At 59.0% G+C, this 23883-nt stretch overlaps 2 protein-coding genes across 3 annotated transcripts in view; one reads left to right on the top strand and one right to left on the bottom strand.

The window, feature by feature from the left end:
* CDH23 (cadherin related 23) overlaps positions 1-14625 on the top strand; it is a 212050-nt gene extending 197425 nt beyond the window's left edge. Inside the window, 32 exon segments of the mRNA XM_075025382.1 lie at positions 88-297; positions 477-584; positions 1110-1212; positions 1878-1939; positions 1941-1973; positions 1975-2034; positions 2036-2076; positions 2078-2214; positions 2301-2504; positions 2737-3195; positions 4072-4188; positions 4750-4974; positions 5058-5227; positions 5510-5647; positions 5803-5922; positions 6367-6544; positions 7331-7542; positions 8067-8261; positions 8582-8692; positions 8866-8995; positions 9179-9442; positions 9567-9728; positions 9845-10101; positions 10383-10480; positions 10581-10701; positions 10886-10965; positions 11296-11336; positions 11644-11704; positions 12148-12277; positions 12360-12482; positions 12662-12775; positions 13735-14625. Coding sequence (XP_074881483.1) covers positions 88-297; positions 477-584; positions 1110-1212; positions 1878-1939; positions 1941-1973; positions 1975-2034; positions 2036-2076; positions 2078-2214; positions 2301-2504; positions 2737-3195; positions 4072-4188; positions 4750-4974; positions 5058-5227; positions 5510-5647; positions 5803-5922; positions 6367-6544; positions 7331-7542; positions 8067-8261; positions 8582-8692; positions 8866-8995; positions 9179-9442; positions 9567-9728; positions 9845-10101; positions 10383-10480; positions 10581-10701; positions 10886-10965; positions 11296-11336; positions 11644-11704; positions 12148-12277; positions 12360-12482; positions 12662-12775; positions 13735-14064 — 4794 coding nt within the window. The 3' untranslated portion in view covers positions 14065-14625.
* A 497-nt stretch (positions 14626-15122) lies between these two features.
* Positions 15123-23123, bottom strand: LOC142030010 (prosaposin-like). 2 transcript variants are annotated; one of them, XM_075025377.1, is made up of 14 exons: positions 23013-23123; positions 19518-19642; positions 19141-19215; positions 18930-19055; positions 18526-18720; positions 18086-18229; positions 17858-17914; positions 17374-17481; positions 17075-17161; positions 16779-16962; positions 16516-16685; positions 16351-16431; positions 16125-16232; positions 15123-16035 (listed from the first exon to the last, which is right to left on the bottom strand). In XM_075025377.1, exons 1-14 carry the CDS (start codon positions 23071-23073, stop codon positions 16000-16002), a joined length of 1557 nt encoding a protein of 518 aa, XP_074881478.1. In that variant the 5' UTR covers positions 23074-23123; the 3' UTR covers positions 15123-15999. The 2 variants fall into 2 exon arrangements, with proteins under 2 accessions (XP_074881478.1, XP_074881479.1); XM_075025378.1 differs by lacking the exon at positions 18526-18720.
* Between the last annotated feature and the right edge of the window lie 760 nt (positions 23124-23883).

Genomic DNA, 23883 nt, shown 5'->3' with positions numbered 1-23883 from the left:
GCCCACATCTTGCCTAGGGGGGGCAAAATAAGGATGGCAGGGATGGAAATGGGTGCCACGTGCCCGCACCACTTCTCTTCCCGGCAGATCCTGGTGGGCGTCCGTGTGCTGGACATCAACGACAACGACCCCGTGCTCCTCAACCTCCCGATGAACCTCACCCTCAGCGAGAACGCCCCCGTCTCCAGCTTTGTCACCCGCGTCCTCGCCCGGGATGCGGACAAGGGACCAAATGCCCTCCTGACCTTCGACATAACAGCGGGGAACACAGAGAATGCCTTCTACATCAACAGCACCGTACGCCCACAGGGGGGTGGGATGCCGGGACATGGAGGGTGGGCACCTCTGGCCCCGGAGCCCTGCCTTCCCTGGGCACCCATGGGAGCCGCCTGGCATCCCTGCCCTGGCAGGAGATGCCCCGGAGGAAGCACTCCTCACGTCCCTTGTACCTATTTTCCTCCCTTTTTTCTGAGTAGAGCGGCATCGTCTACGTAAACCGCCCGCTGGACAGGGAGCGGCTGGCAGAGTACAGGCTGACCATCACGGTGAAGGACAACCCCGAGAACATACGCAATGCCAGGCGGGTAATTACAGACACTGCCGGGGCCTCCAGTGATGCAGGTGCCAGGGTGGGTGGGAGAACGGGTTCCTGCTGTGGCCAAAACCAGGCAGTGTACTTACCCACAGTGTTTCCAGTAGCAGCCTCATCTCCCAAAAGCATCTGGGGTCACAAGGAAAGGGCTGCAACCCCCTCCCCAGCAGAGAACAGGACCAGTAGGGTTTAGGGCAAGTCCAACATCGCATGTTGACTCCGTGCAACAGCAGTAGATGTCATGGTAGGTGGGAAAGGTTGGGCTGGAGAGCTGGACAACCACAATGACACCCTGTCCTGCCAAGATGTCCCACGCATCACCCTTCAGGGCGCAGGCTGGGAAAGGACCCAGGCTGAGGGTTCCTGCAGACCCTCCAGGGTGGGCCAGGGAGCACAGCATCATGGTTGCACAGGGCTCCAGCTCTGACCAGCACCAAACTGGAGGTGGGAGAGGCGGGACGTGAGCTCAAGAAAAGGATGTTGTGGTCATCACCCTCTTGTCCCTGTTTTCCTTTAGGATTTTGACCTACTGGTCATTTCCATAGCGGATGAGAACGACAACCGTCCCTTCTTTACCCAGAACTCCTACCAGGCTGAGGTGACGGAGAATTCATCCCCAGGTAGGTCTCTCTTTGCTCCCTTAGTGGCTCCTGGAGACTCCCTTTGGGGCTGGGCTAGGGGAGGTGTCTCCTGGCCATCGTGGAGGAGACACGACGCTGAGCAGGGGAAGGTTGCAGGTCAGTAGGACAGGAATGCCGAGTATGAGGGGCTCCTGCCGACTGCCGGGGAGGTCAGCCTTGAGGATACCGTAGCTTTGGTCCATGCTGCTGGTGGAAACTCTTCCTAGCACAGCTCAGGCACAACCCTGCAAGAAATCAGACCTGTTTGGGAATTGCCCAGCTGCAGACAGCAAGAGGTGCCTGTGGTCTGAGCTGATCCCTGGGGGCAGCCTTGAGGGCACCAACCTGCCCAATGTGCCTGCAGGAGATGGGCTGCCATCTCGCCATCACCAGCACCTGGAGCCACCTTGCTATCTTGGTTAGAGATAAAACAGTCCAGCCTGTCCAGGTAGACATTTCCCAGCCAAAGAGCTAGAAATATTCTTCTTTTTTTTGATGCCTTCCTGCCATTTAAATTGCTCCCTGCTCCAAGACCTCAGGTACCTCCCTGTCCCACCATTGAGGGACATCCCAGGCAAAGGGTTTGAGTGCCTCCAGGTGATGCCCTTGGCGGCAGGGTTCTGGTGCCGCCCATCTGATGGATGTGTCTGTCTGTTTGTTTTTAGCCGGACGTCCCACCACCTTGCCTGGGCCTCACGAGTCGGTCTGCAAGGCTGCAGCAGCTGCCCCCCCGCTGCCTCGTGCCCCGCGAGGCCCCACTCTTGTCAAATCCTCCATCCATTCATTGCCGTCCCTCATGCGTCACCGGGGTGGGAGGGGGACGTGGGGGGTCCACAAGGGGCTGCCACCTTCCCTAACCTTTATGATCCCATCCAGGGACTCTGGTCACGGTGCTCAATGGACCCATCCTAGCTCTGGATGGTGACCAGGGCATCAACGCCATAGTGACCTACCAGCTCCTGGAGGCATCCTTGGACCTCTTTGTCATCGACAACAGGACAGGTGGGGTGGCTCAGCAGGTCCCTGTCCCCAGCCCAGGGCCACCAGTCAGCCGTGGGGTCTGTCAGGAGTCTTTTCCCCTTCTCCAGGTGTCATTTCGGTGAAGCCTGGCAGCGTGATAGACCGAGAGGCTTTGCCAGACCCTTGCCTGGAGTTCACGTTGGTGGCTCGTGACGTGGGGGGGCTGAACAGCACCGCCAGCCTGGCCGTGACCATCCTGGATGACAATGACAACCGCCCTGTCTTCCAGCCGGCATCCATCACAGCGCGGCTGCGGGAAAACAGCCCTCCAGGTCAGGAGAAGGATGGGGCTGGAGGTGAGGGTGGGCAGTGGGGAGAACTGGGTGTGCCCCTGGGACCATGAAGATCCCAATCCTAGTGTCAGGGCTGGCCAGGATAGGGTTGAAGGGAAGATTTGGGAATTGGGGCTGCCCATGTTGCTTGATGGTATTTGCCTTGGGACTGGGGGCTTGTTGCTGCTGCCCTCCAACCCTCACTTGAGAGGGCTGCGTCCCCCCTTTCCAGGCTTCTCCATCCTCCAGGTGACGGCCACGGATGCCGACAGCGGCCTCAACCAGCAGCTGGATTACCGGATCGAGAGCGGTGGCCAGGACAGGTTCCTGATTGATGCCACCACGGGGGTGATCCGCGTGGCCAACATCAGCATCGACCGGGAGGAGCGAGATGCCTACCGGCTGACGGTGGTGGCCGTGGACCAGGGCACACCAGCGCTCTCGGGCACCGCCACCGTCAGCCTCTTCATCGATGACGTCAATGACTGCCGGCCTGAGTTCATCAACCCCATCCAGACGGTCAGCGTCCCCGAGTCGGCCGCCCCTGGCACTGTGGTGGCCGAGGTGACTGCCATCGATCGGGACCTCCACCCCCGCCTGGAGTACTACTTGCTGGAGATTGTGGCCCGCGACGACACGGATGCGCTGGTCCCCAACCAGCAAGGAGCGTTCGCGGTGGATTTTAGGACAGGTAGGAGAGCGGGAAGGGCTGCGCGGGCGATGCGGACCCCTCTACTCTCTTCTGCTTCTGCTTCTTCTCTGCCTGGAGGTAGGTGTCCGAGGCACAGGGAGATGATGCTCCCCTCCTGCCTCCCCGCTCTCCTCCTCCAGCTGCCCTGTCTCACCCTGCCCTGTCCTCTCTCCCCCACCCAACTGACTTAACTAACCCTTTTCTTTCCTTTCCGCCTCTTGGCCCACCAGGTTTGTCTCTATCTGTGCTCATTTGTCTCTCAGCACTGTCCATCTCCTTCCTCCATCTCACCCATCACCATCACAGGCGGCCCCGCTGCAGGCCTGGGGCTGCTCAGCCTTGGCAGACCGGACACGGGCACCCTCGCTGCGGGGACCAAGGGGGGGATTCTGGGGTAGGTGGTGGGCTCTGCCCTTGGGGAAGGAGAGCCAGGAGCTCCCTGCATCTATTTTGGAAGCACGGAGCTGATCAGGGAAAGAAAAACACCCTTGTTGGAAAGGATACGGGACAAGAGTTTTAAAGACGCACGGATGCTGATCTAAGGTGGATGGGGTCGTGCGGGGAAGCAGCAGCAGTTGCTCCCAAACCCCTCTTGTCGGCACAACCCAAACCCTTACCCTGGCTGAGGCAGCGTGAGAACCTGTTAGCTGGGTAGAGCGGAGCAGGCAGGAAGGCAGGAGATGGAGAGCAAGGGGAGAGAATTTGTCTCCTCCTGTAGCTGTCAAGTGTTTTCCCCGTTTAGCCTTTGGGGAGAGGCAGGAGAGCAAGCACAGCCAAGGGTGCAGCAGTCGGCTGGTCCAGACTGGTCTGCTGAGGGTCCTCAGTGGGGGATGCAGGCACAGCCTGTGACCCCCCCCATCTTTTTGGGGTTCCCAGGAGCTGTGAAGATCAAAACTCCCCTCAACCGGGAACTGGTGGCCACCTACGAGGTCACCATCTCCGTCCACGACAATGCCAGTGAAGTCATCGACCGCTCGGTCAGCGTGCCCAATGGTAAGCGTGGGCTTTACCCAGGGAGCGTGGGACCAGGGCTGGCAGCTGCCGGGGGCTGGCACAGCCTTTCCCAAGCACCAGTGCATGTTCTGGGTAGCCAGCAGCTCTCCCACCTCCCTCTCCATCCTGATCAGCAACATTTCCAGCAGGAACAGTCCTGCACCATCTCCCATCACGTTTGGGTTCTCCTCTGAGCCCTCCTTTAGCAAATGTCCCAGAGATCCCAGGGCTGCACAGGGGATCGAGAGGACCACATGCCCATGACCATACCATGGGAGACACCCATCATGTCTTGCCACCCTGGTCCTGGTAAATCCAGGCCCGTGTGTGAGAAGGCACACACAGATCAGGAGCAGGTCTGATGTAGGAGACTGTCGCACAGTCAGCTCAGGGCATAGCGGCTTTGCTGAATATTGCCATTTTTCTTGATGAACCAGCTCCATTTAGCTGGTTTTCATGGAGTTTCATGCTTGTAACTTTACAACCCCTCCTTCTCCCCTCCTTCTTTCCCTTCTCTTTCTCACCTGTCCTCTTCCTCTGTGGTCTCCACCATGGCCACAGCCAAGCTGACAGTCAACGTCTTGGATGTCAATGACAACACACCCCGCTTCCGCCCCTTTGGGGTCACCTATTTCACCGAGAGGATCCTGGAGGGAGCCACGCAGGGCACCACACTCATCTCCATCTCAGCAGTGGACCCAGACAAAGGTGCCAATGGGCAGATCACCTATGAGCTGCTGAACCTCTCCCCAGAAGGCTATGCCTGCCTCGAAGACCAGTCAGCAGGTCGGTGGCCTGGGGAGGTGGGAGTCTGGGGCGGGTCGGTGGCCTGGGACAGGTTTCTCATTTCAGGGTCTGCCATCCTCTAGGGAAGGTCGTGGCCAACAGGACGGTGGACTACGAGGAGGTGCAGTGGCTGAACTTCACCATCCGAGCTTCCGACAACGGCTCTCCCCGCAGATCTGCCGAAATCCCCGTGTACCTTCAGATAGTGGATATCAATGACAACAATCCTGTTTTCAGCCAACCCTCCTACCAGGTGAGCTGGGCTCCCCCCGTTCAAGTCTGCGTGGGGCTGGGCAGTGCCTGCCTGGTGAGGACAGGCACAGAGCTGGGGGTTCTCCAGGGACACCTTCTCTTCCCTCTGTCTGTGCTTGAACCATGTGAAGAAGATGGTCAACCCACCAATGTACTCTGTGTGAACGTCTTGTTCTGGGTCCAGCTGTGCCCATCCCTGGGTGCCACCCTACGCCCTCGGTTACTGCCTGCTAAAACAGCAAGTGATGAAACAACCGGTCCTGCCTGCTCCCTTTGCTTGCAGAAAGCTGTCTTTGAGGACGTGCCATTGGGTACGGTCATCCTGAGGGTCAAGGCCACGGATGCAGATTCTGGGCGTTTTGCTCTCATCCAGTACAGCCTGGGGGATGGAGAGGGCAAGTTTGGGATAAATCCCAACACGGTAAGGAGCCAGCCGAGGCTGGAACAGAGCGGGGAAAGGGAGGGGAGGCTGAGATTGGCCCACCTTGTGCCTTGCTCCCACACCTCACCTTCTGCCCCTTCTCGAGTACCAGCTCTGCCAGACGAGGTCCACCTGAAGGTCTCTGTGTGCTGCAGGGTGACATCTACATCCTGTCAGCCCTGGACCGGGAGAAGAAGGATCACTACACACTGACGGCCGTGGCCAGGGACAACCCTGGGGATGTCTCCAGTAACCGTCGGGAGAACTCTGTGCAGGTAGGGCTCTCCTCCTCCCACCACCCCTCGCGTGGTGGTCACCAGCAAGAAGGTGTTAAACCTCAGGCCTTCCTCCCCAGCGAGCTTGCGGGTGGCTCGCGGAGGAATTGGGCAGAAGGAAGACCAGATGACGCCAGGGGCCGTGGGGTGGATGGCGCAGGGGACTTTGTGCCACGGGGACAGCACGTCAGCAGGAGGGGATGGAGCAGGAGGGGCAGGGAAGGGCGATGCTATTGTCTGCAAGTGCTCCAGCGTGAATGGGTGCCCCAGCCGCGGTGGCCCCCATTGTTGGAGGCAGGAATTCAGCTAGCAGAGCTAAACGAATAGCAGGAAGGGCACCGTGCTCCTGCCGTGGAACCGCAGGTCACGGCAGGGGTATGGCCCCCAGGGGCTGCCCGGCTGTCTCCAGCCTCACGTCACCCAGCCGGCTGTGCCTTGTCAAAGGTGCTGATCACAGTCCTGGACATCAACGACTTCAGGCCCCAGTTCAGCAAAAGCCAGTTCAGCACCAGCGTCTATGAAAACGAGCCGGCAGGGACATCGGTGATCACCATGACCGCCACTGACCTGGATGAAGGGGATAACGGCGTGGTGACCTACAGCATCGAGGGCCCTGGAGCGGGTAGGTGCTGGCAGTGGGGGGGTCCTCCCCAGGGAGGAGGGTTATGATGAGGAGCAATTGGAGAAGACATAGGGGCCAAGCCTACATCCTGCATCCTGCCGATGGCTTGGGACAAGGTGGTGCACATGCTCCCAGAAGCAATACCGAAAGCATGCAGCTACGTGCTTTCGATATTGCTCCACAGTTCCCAGTTCCTCATGGTATGGCATGTTATGGCTTTGCCTGCCTTCGTCCTGCAGCCCAGCCTTGGCTTATCCTCTTGTCTTCCCCACTCCAGCAGGACTTTATATATACACAAGTGTGTCTTGGAGCAAACTCGCTACATGCTTTAGAGGAAATCTAAGAAGGGCTGGGAGATTGTGGGTGGATAGTGATAGTGCCTGAAATCCAGTATGTCTCTGCACACCGAGGAGTGCTGGGAGCCAGGCAAAAGCCAGCATAAATGTAGAGGGGGATGGCAGAACATTCATTTTCCTGAGTCCCATGGGCTCTTCTGACCACTGCCCTGTCCCAGCCTGGGTAGGAGTGAAATGCAGCCAGGGGTGGCCTGGGAGAGCTGGGCCCTTGGCACTGCCCGGTGGCAGGGATGCAGCAGTGGGCAGGGATGCTCTGAAAACTCTGAGGCCATCCACATCCCTGGCCTCAGACAGCCGGCTCTGCTCCATCACTTCTTGACAGGAATTTCCCACCAGTGAGAGGTGTGCTTCAGCTGGTATACTGGTTTCTAGTCATAATTTATCTGGTGCAAAGTGTCCTGAGCCAGAGATGTTTTTTTTCTGCCTGCAGAGGCTTTCAAGATCAATAAAGACTCTGGGCTCGTCGTGTCCCGGCGGCGCTTGCAGTCCTACGAGAGGTTCAACCTGACTGTGGTGGCCACGGACAAGGGACGTCCCCCTCTCTGGGGGACCACCATGCTCCACGTCGAGGTCATTGACATCAATGACAACCGCCCCATCTTTGTCCGCCCGCCCAATGGCACCATCCTTCACATCAAGGAGGTAAATCCCTTGAGAGGGAGCAGGGGTCATGGCATGCTGATACCGTGCCTGGGAGCGCTCCTGCCTACTGGTGGCAAAATCCATTCTCCATCTCCACCAGGGATGAACCAAGACCTTGATTTAACATGTGGCAAGAAGGTTTGGGTCATGGGGCTGGAGACTCAACAACAGCCCCTCTCCATGTGGGCAGACAGGGGTGCTGGGGCAGCTTTGGGAACAGAAACCCCAGCAACACACAAAATAAGGAAACAGCCGGTCGCTGCAGGCCAAGCCTGTTTATAAACAAGGGCCAAAATGCTGACATTTAAGATGTTTCTCCTTTCTGCGAAGCCAGACTTGGCTCAGCCAGTCGCCGGCGCATGCATGGAGCAGCCACCGTGCTGACGGGAATCCTGGCTCCACATTGCCAGTCCCCAGTTGGGTTTTGGGCAGCGGGAGCCTGCTGACCCCAATACAAGGGGGTTTGGAGGGGCAGGGGGCTCATGTGCAATGCTGGGGCTGAGGGGCTGCACGTGTGCAAGCAGGAGATCCCCCTGCGGTCCAACGTCTATGAGGTCTATGCCACGGACAAAGACGAGGGCCTCAACGGAGCGGTGCTCTACAGCCTGCTGAAAACCGGGGCAGGGAGCAAAGACTGGGAGTATTTCAGCATCGACTCGGTCAGCGGGCTGATCCAGACGGCCATGCGGCTGGACCGGGAGAAGCAGGCGGTGTACAACGTGAGCCAAGCGGCAGTGCACCCGTGGGGTGGCCGGGATGGTCCTCGAGGCTGCGGGTCCGGTGCAGGGTCGGCGGGATGGAAGCGATGTGGTGGGCACGGGGTCAGCTGCCGCACTCGTGAAGATGTCACACCTTAGCAGGAGCTGGGTGGTTATCAAGTGCCATCGGGGAGTTGCATCCTGGTGGGCCAGCTCCCAATTCCCTGTTAAATCCCCCCAAAATCCTCCACCACCCAGCTGTCCTCTCTGTCCCTGCCTCAGCAATGTCTCCTGGCCCACAAGGCTTTGCCCAGCACAGCCTTTTTGTCTCTCTCCTCCAGCTGATCATCGTGGCCTGCGACCAGGGCCAGCCAGCTTACGAGACCATGCAACCCCTCCAGGTTGCACTTGATGACATCGATGACAACGAGCCCATTTTCCTCAGGCCACCCGTAAGGCACCAGGATGGAGGGGGTGGGACGCAGGGGATGCAGGGATGGGGATGCCGGCGAGCACACGTGATGAAGCACGCACCCCTGGGTGGGGAGCACGATGGGATTTGTCCACTTTTATTTAAAGCCAACTCAATGCTCCTAACCCTCCCTTCTCCCTGGGTCCCTGCCAGAGGGACAGTCCCCAGTACCAGGCGCTCTCCATCCCCGAGCACTCGCGGCCGGGCACTGTGGTGGGCAACGTCACTGGGGCGGTGGATGCAGATGAGGGCTCCAACGCCATCGTCTACTACTTCATAGCAGGTGGGTGCCGAGCGGGGAGGGGATGGGGTGGGCAGCTCTGCGTCCCCCCGCACGCTCCTCGCCAACAGTTTCCATGGCCCTATCATCTCCTCGCTGCCTTTCTGCCCTGGTCAGCGGGTGAGGTGGCGTTTCAGAAATGCCAAGCCTGAAGGGGACTAACTGGGCACCCCTTTCTGCACCCAGCTGGGAACCAAGAGAGCAACTTCCAGTTGAGCCGAGAGGGGAAGCTGCAGGTCTTGCGAGACCTGGACCGGGAGAAGGAGCCGTGCTACTCCATCATCGTCAAAGCGTCCAGCCAGAGGAACTGGTCCCCTCCTCAGGGCCAGCAGGCGGGCAGAGCCCATCCCTGGGACCTCAGAGGGGATCTGACCCTTCAGGAGGTGCGGGTCTTCCTGGATGACATCAACGACCAGTCCCCCCAGTTCACCAAGTCGGAGTACACGGCGGGTAAGGGGTGCCAGGGGCTGGGGGGGCACCAGGAGCCAGAGATGCTCTGGAGAAAATCCAGCCTGATGAAGGGGCGGTGAGAGCCAGCCTGGCCCCAGGTCCCTTTCCCGTCTCTCTCTCAAAGGGGTTGCCACCGACGCCAAGGTGGGATCGGAGCTGATCAGAGTGGTCGCAGTGGACGCTGATGTGGGCAATAACAGCCTGGTCCTGTACAACATCTTGGGCATCCGCTACATCAAGCAGCACTCCAATGACTCCGAGGAGGTGGCCAACATCTTCAGCATTGGTGTGTACCCTGCGTGCCGCAGGAGCACAGGGCCATGGCCAGAGATGTTCCTATGGCCAAAGACGTCCCCATGGCCGGGGTCACTAATCCTGGGCTTGTGACCGTCCTTCCCCCAGGAACCCTTGATGGAGTCCTGCGAACCTTTGACCTCTTTACGGCCTACAACCCTGGCTACTTTGTGGTGGACATCATGGCCTCTGACCTGGTGGGCCACAACGACACAGCCATTGTGGGGATTTACATCCTGCGGGATGACCAGCGGGTCAAAATCATCATTAATGAGATCCCTGACAAAGTCAGGCAGTTTGAGGAGGAGTTCATCAGCCTGCTCTCCAACATCACGGGCGCCATCGTCAACACGGATGACGTGCAGGTAACTACCCACCTCTGAAGTTGCTTCAAGGGGTAGGTAACCTTCCACATGGTGCTTGGGAGGTGTCCTTTGAGGGTTCCTTGTCTGTATAAACCATAGACACCCCTGAGCTCTGAAGGTGACGGATACATCCCAGGCTGGGGTGTATCAAAGGGGTCCAGACCAACCCCATGCCAGGCTTGAGGGTCTCTTGCCACATAAGCTTACCTCGGGGCATGCTCAGGAGATGCCCCGGGGAGAGACACCTCTCCTGCATTGCAGACCTTGCTGTCTCTCCCCAGTTCCATGTTGACAAGAAAGGCCGGGTGAACTTCGCACAGACAGAGCTGCTGATCCACGTGGTGAACAGAGAGACCAACCGCATCCTGGACGTGGAGCGGTACGTCACCTGGCCCACGACCCAGCCCATCGCCTGGCCCCTTGAGTCCCCAGGGAGCCTCATTAACATCAAGATGCCCAAGCAACCCTTCTCTTCCCAGGGTGATTCAGATGATAGACGAGAACAAGGAGCAGCTGAGGAACCTCTTCAGGAACTACAACGTGCTCGATGTGCAGCCCGCCATCACCGCCCGTGCCCCGGACGACCTCTCGGCTCTGCAGGTAACAGCCCAGCTGGGGCTGGGGCTGGCTGCTGCCTGTATGTGGGGCAATGTCCCTTCCCGTCTTCCATGGCCCTCCATGGCCTGGAGAGATGTTTCACCCAAATAATTTTGGGCAGGTGCCCCCCCCCCACCAGGTGCTGGCTCCATGTCAGACGTTGCCACTACCCCTTTGTCTCTCCTAGATGGCCATCATCGTGCTGGCCATCCTGCTCTTCCTGGCTGCCATGCTCTTCATCCTCATGAACTGGTACTACCGGACAGTGTGAGTAACGCTCGGGCTCTGCCCCGCTGGCCGCAATCCCTGCCCTGGGCCGGGGGACCCATGTGGCTGCTCCTGGCGCTGGCAGTGCCAGCAAGCAAAGGAGGGCATCAGCTTCCCAACACCTTCTGCGGCAGGGCTCAGCCCAGGTTCAAAAATTACACCTCTTCCCGCAAAATATACGGTTTTAATACTGATAGCACCTCTCCCCGCCAAACTCGCCGTCCTTATAGATAGAGGGGCTGTTTGCAGGGTTACTGCAAATCTGTGTTCCCCTCTCTTTTCGAGCATCGTCTTTATTTTCTCCCCTGATTTGCTGTGTTTCTTTTGCAGGCACAAAAGGAAATTGAAAGCCATAGTGGCTGGCTCCACCGGTGAGCAGTGTTTGGGGTTTTCCAGCTGCATGAGACAGCAGGGTGCATGAAGAGCACGGAGGGGTTACACAGGGGATGTCAGCAGGGTGTAAATCAGAAGCGACCCTGCCCAGCAAGGCGCGATGGTGGGAGGCTTTTCTCAGCATCCAGGGTCCGCATTATCAGCTGCATCCCAGCGTGTTTGTCATGCCACCGGTGCCTTTCTGGTCACCGAGTTTCCATCCCCGATAAAGAAGTGCCGCCCCATGGTTTGCTGCTCAGCCAGCCGACTTGCTGCCCTGTAACCCCCCACCCCTGCCTTTTGCAGGGAACAGAGGCTTCATGGACATCATGGACATGCCAAACACCAACAAGTACTCATTTGATGGGTGAGTTCTTCCCATCCTTTCCCTCCCCGGTTTGCCACCTTGCGGGATCGCATGCTGCTCCCGAGAGGGGGATGCCTGAATTTTGCAGCCCGGGATGCGCGGGAGGTGGAGACACGATGCCTCTCTGCTCTGCGGAGGGATGGGGCCAGGCATGCCGTGTAGGGCATGACTCCGGCCCTGGGACGCGTGCTTGCCTTGAGAGCTTTCAAAGCCAAAAGACCTTGTGCCTTCTCCTGTGACTCCATCTCTGCCAATACTGGCCAGGCTCAGGGTAAGCGGAGGTGACGGGCGGGTGACGACACACATCTGGATCCAGAGCAACCGAATTCATGCCTGCACAGGGCAGGAGGAGGCAGCGCAACCTCAGCATCCAGGCTGTGGATGGGGTTAGGGATGCTGCCGCTCTTTGCTTATGCTGAGGGCTGCTCCTCTCCCCTGGGCAGGGCCAACCCGGTGTGGCTGGACCCCTTCTGCAGGAACATGGAGCTGGCAGCGCAGGCGGAACACGAGGACGACCTGCCAGAGAACCTGAGCGAGATCACTGACCTCTGGAACAGCCCTGCCCGCACCCACGTGAGACACGGCGCCCACCGGGACACCTCCTACCCGCACCCAACACCCACGCCGCCTCCTCAGCCGCTCTCTCTTCCCCCAGGGGACCTTCGGGAGAGAGCCCTCGGCGGCCAAACCCGAGGATGACCGCTACCTGCGGGCAGCCATCCAGGAGTACGACAACATTGCCAAGCTGGGGCAGATCATGCGGGAGGGACCCATCAAGGTGAGTGATGAGTATGGGCATCCTCCACCGAGGGGTCTTCTCCTACCGCTCCTGCTTCCAGGTTCATGGCTGCGGCGCCAGAGCGTGATGTTCCTCCAACAAATGCTGGGATGAGGCCAGCCTCCCTCTGACCAAACCATCTCCCTTGCGTAACCCATCGTCTCTCCCCCTCCACCCAGGGCTCTCTCTTGAAGGTTGTCCTGGATGATTACATGCGCTTGAAAAAACTCTTTGCCCAGCGGATGGTGCATAAGGCCACCGCCAGTCAGGGGGACCGCTCCTCGGTCTCGGAGGTAGACGGGACGTGCATGGGCATGGGGAGATGCTTGCCGTGCCCTCTGGGATGCAGTGTGTCTTCCTGGCCCCGCAGGCTGCGGTCACTCCCCGTGGCCGCGGTCCCCATCGCCCAGTGGTCCCCCCACTCCCTGCTTGGCCAAAATGAGCCAGGCGCTGGTTTTCCACCGAGCCTGCCCGTTCCCTGCAGCATCCCAGCTCTTGTGACCCTCTGTGATTCCTTTGAGCATCAGCAGCACCCCCTTCCTCTGTCTCTCCCACCCTGGGGGAGGACCCCCCCCTCTTTGCAGGGTGGGCTCTGTCCATCACCTCCCCATCTCTGCCGAGGCTGGCCAAGAAGTTGCAGGTCCCTGCACACAGGCGGGGATGACATCTTTCCTCCTCTCTGCTCCTCTGAGCTTATCAGCCCAGCAGGTTTTTGAGGCAAAAAGGCTGGGACAGATGGTTTTGGTGGCAGGAGGGCTGATGTGGGGAAAAACCAGTTCCTCCCGCAGCCTTCCCCCTCTTCATGGGGAGCAAAACATGGGGCAAACAGAGTAGAGGAGAGCAGTGGAACAGGAGACGCCTTTCAGCCCTTCTGCCCCCCAACCCCCCAGCCCATTCAGCCTTCCCTCGATGCCTTTCCTTGTCTGCTTCTTGCCCCACCACCCTCATACAACCCCAAATCCCAGCCTGGGTCCAAAACCAGCCCCTTGGCAGCTGCGGGGGCTGCTGCAGGACATACCACCCGGGTGGCAGCCAATGCCCGAGCCAGGGCACCCACCCGACAAGCAAGTGATCTGGCTGGAGGTCGTCATTGCGCTGGTGGTCCTCCTCACCACGCTCTGAGGTTGCTTCGGAAGAGGAGGGTCCCGTCCCTCCTGCTGGGCTCTGGCGTTGCAGGAGGTTCGGAGGCAGGAAAGCCAGGATCTGGTCTGACCGCGGCGGTGATGCCCCCTGCTCTGTGGACCTTTTGCAGCTGATCCAGAAGGAGCTGGAGGAGGAGGAGGAGGAGGAGCGCAGCCCCGGCCAGGGCAGCCTCCGCTTCCGCCACAAGCAACCGGTGGAGCTGAAAGGTCCCGACGGCATCCACGTGGTGCACGGCAGCACAGGCACGCTGCTCGCCTCCGACCTCAACAGCCTGCCCGAGGATGACCAGAAAGTGCTGGGTCGCTCGCTGGAGACTCTGACCGCCGACTGTGGGGGCTACAGCGACCACAACGCCCGCACCGAGTCGGCCAAGTCCACCCCCCTGCACAAGATGCGGGAGGTGATCATGGAGAGCCCGCTGGAGATCACCGAGTTATGACGAGCGGTGGTGGCGGCGCTCCTCTAGGCAAGCTGGGGCCAGCGGGGATGAAGCACGGACCAGGGGGGCCGTGGCGGGGGCCGGGGGCACCCCGAGACCAGCGCTTGGCCCCCCCTTCCCCTGCAGAAGGAGTCCAGGCCAACCGGTGCGGTTCGCTCGGGCAGCCTTGGAGAGCTTGGCCCCGGGAAAGGGCTCTCAGGACTGGTATGCTTTTACTCACCTGTCATTTATCCATGAAAGCATTAAATTTTTTTTATTTTTCTTATAATTTTTTTTTTTTTTAAAAAAAAGAAGAAAAAAAAAAGAGAAAATATAAACAAATCCAATGAGTCCAAGCTGGACAGGGGTGGAGGTGCAGTGAAGGTGCGGATGATGTGCCGCTGCAGCATCCCCAGGCAGAGGCTGGGGACGAGCAGCCGTCACACCTCAACCACGGGCACGGGGAGGGCCGGGGCAGCGCAGGGAGAGGCCAAGTCCATTTGGCATTACCGTCACCTTTCCAGCAAGGAAAGACCCCCCTCAAAAAAAAAAAAAAAAAAAAAAAAAACAAACAAACAAAAACCGAAGACATTTCTCCATTTTGCTGGCTTTACCAAAACATGTTGCGATGTCGAAAAAGAGAGAGACTGACAATAACTGGGGCTTCTGGATGTGGAGTGCTCGTGCGTGTCTTTTCTTGCCCTTTTCTTTCCCCTTCTCTCTTGCTTTCGGGTTTGTTCGTTGGGGGGTTTGTTTCCAATCGTAACCTTTGTGGAGAGTTTCGGGCACGGTCTGTTACGGGACTCAGAAATACACTGTCTATGGCTTTGGGTAATCTGTCTGTCGTCCTTCCTCCCCTGCCACACCGCACCAGATTCATCATACCCAAACCACCTTTTGAAGAGAAAACCCCCCTTTTTCCATTAATTCACCCCTCAACCCATCATCTTCGCAAGATACCACCCCGGGTGTTGCTGCAGCCCGGATTTTGGGGGAAGCATCAAACCTCCCCCAGGTTTGCCCCCCCTTGCTGCAGCGCCAGCCCCCAGGAGAAGGAGAAAGGAGACAAGCAGCCGGGCTCACGGGAGGAGTTTATTTGCAGTGAGATGCTCCCGTGCACACTCAGGACCGTGGGCATCCCCCCTCCTGCAGCAGGGGGGGACGAGCCAGCACCCCGCTGCCCCTCACAGCCACTGCTGGGCTGGCACAGGACACACACCCCCCCGGTGGGCATGTGTGCATGAAAGGAAATCTTTCCCCCAAAACTCACTCATTTTTTGCTTCAGGGGATACTTAAAATGTATCTATCTCCAGCAATCAGCTGGACACAAAACCAGTGTACTGCGAATGTCATGCAAAGCCGGGCATTGCAGGTAAATTTAATCCACTTTGTTTCTTTAACTGGTGACCAGGGGGAAAAAAAAAAAATAATAAAAAGCCACCCCAATTTGAAGAGGGACCAGAAAAGGACTGTGCTTGCCAAAAGCCAAGAGCCCTGCGGTGTGAGACTGCCAGCAGCCAGGACTGGGGGGGGTCCGGCGTTTGGGCAGCAGAAACCATCCCAGCCCATGGGGATGGATCAATGTTGCAGGATCTGGGCTTTACGAGCGGTTCGGGGGGGGGGGGGATGGGGATGGGGATGGGGATGGGGATGGGGATGGGGATGGGGATAGGGATGGGGAGAGATGGTGGGATTTTGCAGGCAGCCTCAGAGACAGTGAGGCTGAATCCTCAGTCCTGAAAATACTAACGAGTCCCTTAACCTGATTTGGAAATCCAAGCCCCAGGGGTGGAAAAAGAAGTGGCAGAGGTGGCTGGGGCACCCCACAGCCCCCGCCGGGGTGGTGAGGCCGGTGGGCTCCTGCCATCGCCGTCCACGGGCACAGGCGCATCCCAAGGGAGGGGGATCCTGAACCAAAACGGCAGAGCAAGCCCGCCCAGCCGGGGAGGTGGCTCCTAGTTCCATAGGTGACGCCGGCAGTGCTCGACAGCCTGCGGGAGAGATGGAGAGGGATGGCGGGGGGAGACAGGGACCCCCAGCACCCTGCCGACCCAGGGAAGGGGACACGGCCAACACTTACGTGGCACTCGACCGCCGTGGCCATGTTCTTGCACCAGTAGTGCGGGCCCCAGACACAGGGGTCCGAGCCCAGGAGATCGTCCTCAGGTGAGTCACAGGCTCTTATTTTCTGCATTGTGAAGGAAAAGGATGGGGAGGGGGGAGGAAAAAACCCCCATGAGCACTGCTTGGACTAAAGATGCCCACGTGCGTCCGGGCTGCAGCACCCATGGTACGGGGACACTTACAGTGCAGACGAAATTGGGGTCCATCATCTGCACGAGAAGCCGCACGGCCGCTGGTTCGTACTGTACCACGAGCGCTTCGCACTGGGAAGGAGAAAGGGGGTGAAGCCGGTGTCGGGGGGGGGGGGGTCCCCGCTGGGATGGGCACTAACCCCCCCCCCAGCTCACCGTGCCGGTGAACGGCGCAGGCAGAAGCTCGCAGCCCTTCTCCAGCACGTCGCCCAGCTCCGCCAGCGTCTCGTTCTTCAGCAGCTCGTTATCGAAGTAGGTGATGACAATCTGGCAGACGTTGCAGAAAGCACCCGCGCCCACCGCCAGCGGCTCCAGCGCAGCAGTCCCTGCGGGACATCATCGAGGGGGGGGGGGGGCATTAGCACCCTTCTCCTCGGGGACCCGGTGTCTGGGTGCCACCCAGGTCCCCCCCAGCTCACCTCGGTGGGCGTCCGCGGCGCGGGGGCAGCAGCGCAGCATGGTACAGACGGCCACCGGGTCGGTGGCCTCCAGCAGCATGATGACCACGGCTTTGCCGTAGGAGTCGACAAAGTCCTTGCACTGCCCGATGACGCCGTGGGGCAGCATGTAGCACACCTTCTCAATGTCGTTCACCAGTTGCTCCTGCCGGGAGAAGGCAGGCAGAGGGAAACCAACCCCCCCCTTCCTCGCTGCTCCCTTTGGCACCCCCTCTTTCCCAGCCCCGTCATGCCCGGACCGCAGCGGCGAGGCTCACCTCCGTCACGTTGTTCTCCAGGAGGCTCTCGGCCGCCTTCACGGCAAACTGGCACAACTCACACAGCGGTGTGGTCCCCTCCCCGTCCTGTCAGGACAAGGCAGTGGGATGCACGCCGAGCCCCCCCAGAGCCACCTCCATCCCACCCAGCCATCAATCCCCCACGAAAGACATTCCCCACCTTGGAAAAATGGAGATGCTTGAGGGAAAAAAAAAAAAGCAAAATTAAGCTCCCCATTCCTGGAGTTAGTTTGGATTTTAAGGTGCATGGAGGAGTCTGGGGGGGGGGGCCTGCTTACCCCCAGCACGCTCAGGACCTGCGTCACCTTCTCCGTGAGCAGCGTGTGGAGCGGCAGCGCCGAGGCAGAGGAGCAGAGTCCCAGCTGGCCACACAGCTCCATCGGGTCCTGGGGGGGGAGAGAGAGACATCCCAAATCAGGTGGGCATCACCCCCCCGGGAGGGTGAGCCTGTGCCCCCCGCTTCCCCATGAAGGGTGATTTCAGCCCATCGGGGCATGGATCTCATTTACCTCAGCCTGCTGCCAGTGGAGGGGCCAGAAAATGGCAAGAAAAAAATGAAAATACGGAAAGAATTATAGCAGTTGCAAGCCAGAGAGAGGGGAAAATATTTTAAAGTTTGTAGGAATATAAAGCAATGGGTTTAAACAAAAAAAATGAAAGCAGGGCCCGGCATTTGCTGATGAGGTCCCCTTGGCTGTGCTGCTTGTCCCCCCCCCCACTCACCAGCACCCACCCACCCCTGGCAGCCCCTCACCCACTTACCATGTACTGGAGCAGCCGGGCAGCCGTGTCCGCATATTCGGCCAGGTAGCCCTTGCACTGCACGGGGAAGACACGGCATCAGTGCCCGAGGGCAGACACCCCACCACCCTGCCTGCATCCCCCCCCAGCCCCCTGGGTGCTGCTCGAAAGCAGATGGCTGCAAAAGATGCGCCCATGCCACGGTGACGAGGAGGAGGAGGGAGCCGACGGGGTGCTGGTACCCTTTACCTCCCGTGCCAGGTGGGGTGCCAGGTCCTCGCACGCCCGCTCGGCGTGGGCCATCAGCGTCTGGGCGAAGGTGGTGTCAGTCCCCAGCTCCAGCTGCACGGCTGCCACCAGCTGCAGGCAGTGCCCGCACACCTCTTCCGTCTCCTGAGGGACAACACGGGCAGGGACACATCGGTATCCCCCCAAAATATAACCGAGCACCCCCAATGCCCGCGTTTGCAGAGCTGGGATTTAAATGCCAGTCGCAAGCTGGGACAGCTTTTTGCTCCCTTCCCTGCATCTTGCAATATCCCAGCCCCAAACTGGTGGCACCCCTAATAGATGCCATTTCAGCTGTGCGGTAATTTTAATTTTTTTTTAAATTATTGTTAAATAGGTGATGCTTAGATGATTCTCGCCCTTGAGCAGCATCAACGGCATTCTCGCCTGTGCCACGGTACCTGGTCCTCGCCACGAGGCACGTCCTGGGGATGGAGCAGGAGGGGCACATTGGCGATGAAGGGGGCGACCAGGTCAACGAAGTCCTGAGCGGGGCCTGCGGGGGCCGGCGGCGGCTCCTGAAACTTCAGGGCCCCCGTGGGGCTTTCCCGGGGCTGGCACAGCTTGATGGTCCCGCACACCACCTTTGGGTCCGACTGGGGGAGCAGAAGGGTGGGGGCTTAGGGGGCCGCATCTGCCCCATCGCCCTGCTCCCCCCCATCCCTGGGTCATTTCCACCCCCATCTCCATCTCACAAAGGATTTGTCCCAGGCTCCAAGAGCATCCCTTGCCCTGCAAGCCCCCAAGACATCCAAAACCGTGGGAAAACACAAATCCAAGGGGGGGGGTCCCCCCAGCCAGTTACCAGCACTTGCTTGCCCAGTTGGATGAGGATGAGGATGCCGGTGTCTACCATCTTCTTGCACTTGACAGACCAGTCCTGGAAGGGCAGGTACTGGCATTTCTTATCCAAGAAGAGCCGCAGCTTTTCCTAGGTGATAAGGGAAGAATTGAGGGCTGGGCTGACCCCACAGTGGAGAGGGGGACACGCCAGCCCTGCCCCAGCCCTAACCCACCTCAGTGCGGTTGTCCTGCAGGATCTTGCCCACCACGGAGACCACCACCTGGCACAGGTGACACGGGATCCCCTTCTGCTGAGAAAGGGGACACGTTGGGATGCTGCCACAGCACCTGGACAGCCCCCCTACACACACTTGCTCCCCAAATCCTAACCCTTCATCCCCAAAACAGCCCCTTAGTGGGCACTTGGGAATATCCCGCTCTTTGTCGCTCACCCTGCAGACACATTGCTGCCCAAGAACATCAGCGGATGCTCCCCTGGGTGCCCAGCATTGGGGCGGGCAGGCTGGGATTCTCCCCCAGCCCCATGTTTAGGGGCAGGATGGGCACATCTCTCCCTCCTCCTGCATCCCCCCCCTCCCGGCGTGGTTACCCCCAGGCCCTGGTCCCAGACGGTGATCCGGCAGAGCTGCAGTGCCCCACATTTGGCCGCCGTCACCGCATCCCGGCACCAGTCCTCCGGTCGCTCGCTGCATTCGTGGAGGGGGCTGGCCCCGGCTGCAGGTGGGGTAGGAGACCGTCAGCCCCCGGGGCACCCCGAGACCATCTCCAGCCCTACACCGACCTCCCCACCGGTGCCCCAACCCCAGCCCTGCCCCACAAGCCGAGGGCAATGGTCCTCACCCTCCCGCTGTGATTCACCCTCAGCTTTCGCAACGGTGGTTGGGTTCTATAAATTATTTTTTTTAAAGCCAGCGAAGGCCGGCTTTGCCGGGCCACCACGTGCTGCCGGCTTTTCCAACGGGTTATCACAGCAGCTTTGGACCAGCATCAAAAGCAAAGCGAATTTGGGGATCATCCTCAGCCTCGCGGCACCCTTCAACACACTGGGGAGGCAACCGGTTATAAAAACAGCAATAAATCTTGCAAAACGAGCAAAGCGGGGGTGCCGGCGCTCGGCCCCATGCAGCAGCTGGTTAGCCACACCGCGGCTCCCGGCAATGATTGAGCAACCCCTGTTTTGGGTGGTTTTCTTTTCATTTCCTCCCAACGACAGCGTTTTCTCCTGGCTGCAAATCCCCGGCGTGGCAGCGGCAGCATCCGCCACCCAGGCAGCGCGGTGGCATGGCGCAACGCCGGCGGTTTAATTGCCACCTTGGCGTCTCAGGATTCATTTGCGATGGGGCAAGTGTTTATTCCCACCGGGGCCTGTGCCCACTCAGGATGAGGCTGGGGAGAGGAGGCGAGGAGCCGGTAGAACCCAAGCCCTTTGGCTGCCCTGCTTTGGCCAGGAGCTGCTCCAGAAAGTTTGGGGGGCACGTGGGGAGCAGCACATGAACAGACGGACGGACATACCCTGCTCCGTACCCCCTTCCAGCCGGCGTTTCTAAGCAAAGCACAACCCCACCAGAGCGTTTGCAGCCAGCTTTTACCACCCGGCCCTGGCCGTACGATTTTGCACAGCAGGAATAAAGCCAAAGGCAGAAACTGCTCCTTCCACCCACCCTGCCCTTACCAGGTTTCTCCCCAAAAGCTGCTTTTCCTGCACGCTGGATTCTAGCAATGCCTTCGGCTTATCCACAGGACGTGTTGGGGCAGCAGCTTGAGATGCCGGGGCCCACCCCAGCAAGTCCCCAAGAGTGGGGGCCGTGGGGAAGGGGCTCCCGAGCCCCCCACCAGCCCCACCTGCTCCCAAAAGTGCTGGCGCAGCTCGGCGGGTGCCGGGTGGTGTTTCAGCCCCGATTACCCCATCGGGCTGACAGCAACACCAGGGCAGGAGCGAGCCCCAGGGCAGGGTGAGTCCCCCCCGGTTTCCCATGCACGACTTCCCACACACCTCTCCAGCAGCGCGATGCCGCGGTCGCCGCATCAGCTGAGAGATATATATTTAGGTTTCTTTTTTTTTTTTTTAACCCTGGCACTGGCATCAGAGCGAACAGGAATGGCAAGTCAGCAGAAGCATTAAGGGGCAGCACCAAAAAAAAAAAAAGGAGGAGAGGGGAGACAACAATCCCACAGGTTGTTTCTGAGCAGGTCCCACCTGACCCACAGAAACAGGCATCTCTAGCAGCCCATAAGGATGCTGCCAGCAATGGCATGGGGGGGGATGAGCCTGGTCTAAAAGACACCGGTGGTTTGGACTTGCACCTTTCTGGCTCACGGTGGCTCCCAGCTCAGCGCTTACTCAAGCTGAAACTCGGGCAACAAGTGCTGGGCCAGAAAAATAATAAATACTAATCATAACACCCCCACTGCTGAAAGCAGGGGAGCTTCCCCAGCTGCCAAGCATCGCCATGGGGCAAGCAATTGGGGCAACCAGTGCCCCATGAGCTCTCCTCCACATTTCAAAGCCATGCCAGAGCTGCCTCATGCTGACAGACACCCGGAATGTCGGACGATGCCGTTTTCGGCAAAGCCCCGGCACGGGGCAAGGCAGGGATGCTCCCACGCTGCTATGGTGGCCCCAGGCCAGCCCTATCCCTGGCTGCCAGGCCCCCAGGGTGGGGTGGTCTTTGCTCCAGGGGGGAGGAATCCAGCATCGAGCTCCAGATCCGACAGGGCCGTGCCAGCATTACATGGAACCCCGGAGAGCACCGGCCGAGCCGGCAGAGCCTGGCAAGCAAGTTGTGACGTAAAACCCGGGGGTGGCGGCGTGGGCCCCGGCGACCCAGTTCTTGCCCTGGCGCACACCTCTGTCAAGGCAAAAGCCATCAACACACCCTTCCCAGCATCAAAATCCCTCTCCAAGGCTTGCAGCGGCCCCCGGTCCCGCAGCCCCGCCGTGCCACGCAGCCGAGCCACCGCTACAAGAGCCGCCCCATGGCTTCCAGGGCAGGCATCGCCCGAAGGACGGACGTGCTGCACGTAGGTGAACTTTCCTGCTCTGCCTGTTGCCGGCTGGAGAACCTTGGCATATCCCCCGCCACTGCCAGGCCACACGTGTGCAGTCACGACTCCTTCACCGCAAAGCTGGTGCCTGGGCAGGTCACGTCGGAGGAGCCCAATGGGTCAAGCCTGGGGTAATTGGGGAGCAAAAGGGGATCTTCCCTCTAAAAGGTGGGGTCTTCCCTCTAAAAAAGGGGGGGGGGGGGGGGGGTGTTGCCTACAACAGCAGACCTCTGTGGCTTCCTCAGGGAAATTTCCCTGCAATAAGTCATTTCCCCTCAAGCAAGGGCCAGGGATCTGAAACAGGCTTTTCCCAACTTGTTTCCTGGGGATGGGCAGGGGATGAGCTGGGTATCACTTTCGCACTCTTATCAGGGGGATACCTAAGGAACAGCAGCGTTAAGATCACCTGCAGGAGGATTTGCTCACCGATACCCAAAGCCCCAGTGGTGAGAGGGCTCTAAAGGTGCGTAGGGCTGCAGCATTGCACCCCATCGCCCTACCTGGAGCTCGGCAAGCCACAGCAGAGGAGGCTTCCTGCCTCCCACACCTTGTACAAGGTCCCTAAGGAAAGGGGCAGCTTCAGGTGGCACCGTGGTCACTCCATCATGCAAGGACAACAACATGGTTTGCCCCAGACCACATCTACACGGCCAGGTCCCAACACCAAGGGCAGACGACAATGCAGCCCTCTCCCCCATCACTGCTGAGACACCCCATCAACCGGCCTCCCTCCTTCCATACCCTGGCAAAACAAGCTCCATATGAATCCCCGGTGTCTGGAGAAGGGAGGGAGCAAACCACTTTTTACCCCAAGATCATCTTTAAGGGCAGAACTTGCAATGCTCGCATCCAGAGGTTTACCAAGAGGTAAAGCAGCCGGTGGCGCTGCCTGCCCCAGCTCTCCTCTGGCCCACCTCGAACACCACAGAGGGACAAGGAAGCACTCTCCGGAGCTTAAATGCTATAGCTGGGAATAGTTTGGGGGTTCAGAGGGGATTTCTAGGCTCTCCTCAAGTCCTAGCCCCAGGCCTGGCCTTACCTTGGTAGGAGCCCAGGCACACAGAAAAGATCAGCACCCAGCCACTCCATTTGCTCTCCATGCCGTTCCTAAGATAGTCCTCAGTGGCTGGTTCCTCTCCCGTGCTGCTCCCAGACTGAGGAATCTTGGATGGGTTGGGAGTAGTGAGAACCCACACCTACGCAGGGCAATTACCACACCCCTCTCCTTAAGCCTTGATTATAAAATCATCACCAACCTGCAAGTGGAGGGAGGGACCAGAGCCAGGCAGGTATTCCCGGGAAGTCAAAACCAGCCCAGAACCTGCTGCTCGACACTAACCTCGCCCCTCCTGGCTGCAAAGGGTGGGCACAGCAGGGGGAAAACTTGTCCTAGTGCCATGGGATATAGCCATTTTCTGTGCCCTTTGCTGAAGAGAGCATCATCCCTTACAAAAAAAAAAAAAAGGTCAGCAGTATAGATATTAAAGACCGGCAAATTTAGGACAAGTGAATTAAAGTGTATTTAGAGGCAGTCAAGGAGTTCACATAAAGCATTTAAATGACATTTCATTCAAAATAAAACAAGGAATTAAAACAAAAGGAAAGCCACATTAAATGCAAGTCAGCACTGAAGCCTGATACCAAGCAGCTTCAGCAAGAACTCCCTCCAGCCTGCGCAAGGCAGAGAAATTGCAACACACGGCTGTTGCCTCACATCAGACATTGCGTTCATCCAGGGAAGAGAGCGACGATGGCAATCCCTGGCAAGCCTCTTGAACCTGCAACTGCACTCAATATAACAAAGGCTTGATGGGACACGCATGTTGCGAGGTGATGGCAACTCAATGGGAACCTGAATCCTGCCATTCAGCCCCAGATTCCCAGTGACATTTTGGGACATGCCTTCTCCT

This window comes from Buteo buteo, chromosome 4 (genome assembly GCF_964188355.1).
Source record: "Buteo buteo chromosome 4, bButBut1.hap1.1, whole genome shotgun sequence".
Lineage (NCBI taxonomy): Eukaryota > Metazoa > Chordata > Aves > Accipitriformes > Accipitridae > Buteo > Buteo buteo.
The sequence above is the reverse complement of the archived record's forward strand: the minus strand, read 5'-3'. Positions and strand labels throughout refer to the sequence as shown.